The sequence below is a fragment of the Kryptolebias marmoratus genome, linkage group LG6, assembly GCF_001649575.2.
Source record: "Kryptolebias marmoratus isolate JLee-2015 linkage group LG6, ASM164957v2, whole genome shotgun sequence".
NCBI classification, from domain to species: domain Eukaryota; kingdom Metazoa; phylum Chordata; class Actinopteri; order Cyprinodontiformes; family Rivulidae; genus Kryptolebias; species Kryptolebias marmoratus.
Window position 1 is genome coordinate 26,824,647 of NC_051435.1, and position 4,965 is coordinate 26,829,611.

The 4,965-nt window shown below is 39.7% G+C and overlaps 1 protein-coding gene across 1 annotated transcript; it reads left to right on the forward strand.

The window, feature by feature from the left end:
* The first annotated feature begins 898 nt into the window (after window positions 1-898).
* On the forward strand, window positions 899-2,673 carry LOC108243535 (ADP-ribosylation factor-like protein 4C). The gene has a single exon (XM_017429038.3). The coding sequence runs from the start codon at window positions 1,403-1,405 to the stop codon at window positions 1,979-1,981; it is 579 nt and encodes a 192-aa protein (XP_017284527.1). The 5' UTR covers window positions 899-1,402; the 3' UTR covers window positions 1,982-2,673.
* Window positions 2,674-4,965: the final 2,292 nt, after the last annotated feature.

Consider the following 4,965-nt stretch of genomic DNA (forward strand, 5'->3'; position numbering starts at 1 on the left):
CATTTGTAATCATCAAAATTAAACGAAATAAACATTTGAAATATATGAGTTTGTATGTAATGTATGAATATAATATACAAGTTTCACTTTTTAAATGGAATTACTGAAATCAATCTACTTTTTCATGATATTCTAATTTTATGACCAGCACCTCTATGTGTTGTGAATAAATGTTAACTACAACCAAGTCAAACTTTATCTTAGTACATGTAAAACTCATTGAGTTAGAGTTGATTTTGTGCTGGCTTATGTCAGTTAGCTGTGGTAGTCATCTTGAATTGTGGTGGCATAATTAGATGTGGTAAAATAATTAGTGTAGTCTTTGGAAAAGTCAGGGCTCTAAAATGAGAAAGAGTTGACATCATGATGTCTTTCTGTGTTTAAAGCAGATAAATGTTTATTGTTTTGCACAAAAAAATGTGAGGCTGACATTGTGCTTATAGTTGTGTAAATCTGGGCTTTTGTTGTGTTACTTCGGAGTAAGGTTTTGCTTTTTTTATTCTAAACTGTGATTTTGTGCTGAAAACGGGATTTTCTGCGTTTCCTCCTTTCTACCAGTAGGTGGCGCCATTAATTAGGAATTGATTTTAGAGGCTTTAAGAGATTTGAGCACCACCCTACCCAACTTAAGTGTTTCATTGTGTCTTATCCTCCTTGTTAGCATGTTTTAAACCCCTTCAGCAGAAACACTCCAACAACCCGCTGTGTCTGATGTTATGAAGGCTGCTTCTTCTAACAGGTCTACAGGTCGACTGTTTGCTGTGTTTCCGACTCAATGGGAACCGGATCTCCGCAGTGGCTCGTAAAGACGCTCACGTGCAGCCTCATTGGCACATGTCCCGGAGGGGAGGAGCTTATCGTGTGTGTGTGGGAGGGGGAGGGGGAGCCTGGCTCTGGGTTTGTTCTGTCAGCCTCACCACAGTGCAGCTGCAGCAACAGGACAGGAGGAGAGAGCCAGGGAAGGACGCAGAGGACAGGGCTTTAGTCCTGGAGGACAGTGGGGGTGTCTGACTGTGGAGAGGCTGATACCAGGGACAGATGAACTGGACTCTGAAAGGATACAGAGGTCCTTTTTATCCTTCTTTTCACCTCTGAGAGGTTTTTTTTATTTTATTTTACTGGGGAAGTGTTAAATTGTGGCGCTTTCTGTCACCAAATGGATGCCAGAGTGTGAGGAGAATACTAATGCGTCCTGCCGAGGCGCACCGCTTCCCTGCTTTCTGCTGCTGAGGGCCACAGCAGACCCCATCAATCATCCAGGGTGAACCGGGGGCCTGCAAACTCCCCACCCCCCTCCCACCTGCCCTCAACCTGAGGAATTTTATCCATTAATGAGCTGTAGCTGAGCTACAGGAACTTGTATTTCCAGTTTTGGGAGGGCGGATTAACAAAAAAGGCCAAAATGGGGAACAGCTTCTCCAACATCTCTGCCTTTCAGTCGCTTCACATCGTCATGCTGGGTTTGGACTCTGCTGGGAAAACCACAGTTCTTTATAGACTTAAATTCAATGAGTTTGTCAACACAGTACCCACGATCGGCTTCAACACAGAGAAGATCAGGCTGAGCAACGGCACGGCCAAGGGCATCAGCTGTCACTTCTGGGACGTTGGGGGCCAGGAGAAACTGAGGCCCCTCTGGAAGTCGTACAGCCGTTGTACGGACGGGATTATTTATGTTGTGGACTCGGTGGATGTGGATAGGCTGGAGGAGGCCAAGACCGAGCTTCACAAAGTCACCAAGTTCGCAGAGAACCAGGGCACCCCGCTGCTGGTCATCGCCAACAAGCAGGACCTACCCAAGTCCCTTCCAGTGGCGGACATTGAGAAGCAGCTGGCCCTGCACGAGCTCACCCCCTCCACCACCTATCACATCCAGCCCGCCTGTGCCATCATAGGCGAGGGGCTTCACGAGGGCATGGACAAGCTGTATGAAATGATAGTGAAGAGGAGAAAATCTCTAAAACAGAAGAAGAAGCGGTAACAACAACTGATTTCTTCTCATTTACTGTGAGGAATCCGGGTTCTACCAGTGTTGCCCCCGGAAACGGGTTTACTCTGCTTTTTGTTTTTTTTTTCATCCTCTGTTTGGAATAAAACTCTTCAATCTGTGATGCCCTGCTGAATGATGCTGTTGCACACACGAGGCTGCCTCATCAGCTCCGGGGGTGGGGGCGCCAGTAAAACCAAAAAGAGAAAATTAAGGAAAATAATCCTCAGAGAGAGAAACAGGCTGGCCTGTTTATCTGCTGCTTTATCTCCAACTTTAAACACTGAAGATGTTGTAGCTCACAAGGACTTCTTTTCTGGATTCTGTCTTTATTTCCACCCACAGGATGTGTTTGTGGAATCACAAGTTTGATTTTGCACGTAGCTGGGGTCATTTGTGCCCTCGCTCTTTTGTTCCTTTGGACATCTATAGTATCACTTCCTGAATATTATGGGTGTTGCGCAGACTGTTGAGTTTTTCCCTTTTTTTCCCCCTTTTTTTGGAGCATTGAAGTAGCCTTTCCTCTGCATGGTGGACTGAGGACAGCGTCCACTACTTTTGCACTTTTTATTTGCTAACAAACAGTAGGAAACTACACTGTATTAATAGAGAAGCAGATCCAGGTTGTTTATGTACTAAGAAGCCAAAATTGAAGTATTTTTTGATTATTAAAAGATTTAAACCTATTATTTGAATGGCTTGTGCTTTATTTCGCATGCGATTCAAGAAGTGATGCAGCAGCAGGAAGTGGGTAAAAGACTGGTGACAAAAAGGTCTTTAATGGATTTAGTAATTGTCTTTATCTGGATATGTAGGTGATGGTCAAAGGTCATGTAGTTCAAACAGAAGGGTTAATTGGAACATGGAAAAGACTGGAGGACAGGTTTGATCATTCAAAAATGAAGAGGGTGTTGGGAGGAAAGCTGCAGCCTATTTGTGAAATTTATGGATCTGCATTGCGGCGCTGTGTTTATGGCAGCAGCCGGTGCTCAGATTGGACCAGTACTCATCTGTGTGTTAGAGATTTCTGTCTCGAGCTGCATTCATTCTCACTTGGTTTTTTGTAATTAATATAGATGCCTACTTTACATTAAATACTTTGGACAGAAAGGTTTTCTGGATGATAAAGGAGGATGTAGCTTCTTCAATTCTTATATGAGAAGTATCAGGGCTAATCACATCATCTCTTCACACTAACCCTGCTGTTTTGTACACTTGAAAGTACCCCATGTGAAGGATTCATTGGATGCATGTGCCAAAATATTTTTAGAGGGACATTTTCTGTGATTTTTTTACACTAGCTATCTAAAAGCTGCTGGTAACTTTTAGCTTGTTTTTGCATTATTATTATTATTTATTTGTTTATTTTTTAAAAATCAGGATGTTCTGGTCTAGATTTAAAACCTGTATAGGATTTCTATGTAAAAATGCAGACAACTGGCACATCAGATGCATTGCCGATATGGTCTAACAATATTTTATCTTTTCTAGGACGCAGGCAGCAGATTAAATGTAGCACATGGTGCAACTAATTCTAGAGAATCATGTACCCTTGCATTGTAAGTAAATGAAACCAGAGCACAAAAATGAAAAAATAAGCTGTAAAAAGTGAATAGATATTTAGAACTGCAGTTTTCTGAGAGCCAGCTCATGTTTTCACATAAAGAATGAGGTGTTTATCAGCTATGATTAGGTATGATTTAATGTGATGCACAAGAAAGTTTTAAAGCAGAGGGAAAAGTTGCAAAGACAAGCATGTACAAGACACAGATTTAAATTGCTCTTGGCTAAAAATGCTATCAAAGTTAACAGGTGTTTACAGACAAAAAAAGATAAAAATGAGATTTAAAAATTCTTTTTTGAGAATGCAGATTTATAACCGTGATCATATGCCACAAGCTCACAGGCTTATCAGTGGAGCACAGGATGCATTGATACCACCAGCTGCACGTGTATTTACACCTTAATTCACTCATCAAAAAGATACAAAGAAAGAACAGAATAGAACAAAATCAGGTAATGTTACACGTTTTTTACGTAATGAAACCCTTTTTAAAATACAATAATTACATTAAATTAAGTGTCAGTATAAAGTTATATAAAGACAACTAGTGGTATCGATGCATTTTGCGCTTTATTGAAAAGCTTGTGACCCCAAAAGGTATGACCATGGTTGGAAATTTGCTTTATCAAAAAAGAAATTCATTCAACCGCACACTTTCCTTCACATTCTAAAGAAAAAACACAAATTCAAGTTTGAGCTTTGTATTTATAAATTCTTTGAAGTTATAACTTGTAAATGATTTGACTTATTCAAGTTTTGACTAATCCAGACACCTTTGAATTTACATTTTTAATAGCATCTTTTCTCCATAGATTGTATTTAAAGAAATATAACAAAGTACACTGAAATAAGGTTTGAAATGTGCTTGGCAAATCTGAAACCATTTCTCAGTTTAGCTGATGTCATAACTTGTTTGTGCTCCTAAAATAAACAGAAACTGTGTGCAACCACTAAAAATAAACTGGTGTATCTTGGAAACATCCAAAAACACCAGCATGTGTTTCCATCGTACCAGAGCCTCATGTTGTTTTCCTGCTGCAATTCTTTGAGATAAAGTTGTTTGGAGGAATTGAATTACCTGTTGCCCAAGGACAAGAGTTACTTGGAACACTCCTGATAATATCAGTAAAGATCAGCTGGTTTTGTCGTTAAAGACAAGGCAAGCTTTTTTGTAACACTATTTGTACACATGAAGTGCTTTACAGGTACAGATACATTTAAAGAATAAAAATTAAAAGAAAAACATTAAAATTTAGGCATTACATAAAATAAAAAATAAAATTCAATTGTAAGCTAGTGAATAATAAGAAACTCATACAATAAACTTTCACCTTTATGAGAAAGTAAACAATATTGTTTTCTGTCCTGATTTAAAGCAACCAACAGTTTCTGTACATCTCAGATTTTCAGGAAG

Coding starts and splice junctions, on each gene's coding strand:
- LOC108243535 (XM_017429038.3), top strand. CDS start 1,403: ATGGGGAACAGCTTCTCCAACATCTCTGCCTTTCAGTCGCTTCACATC.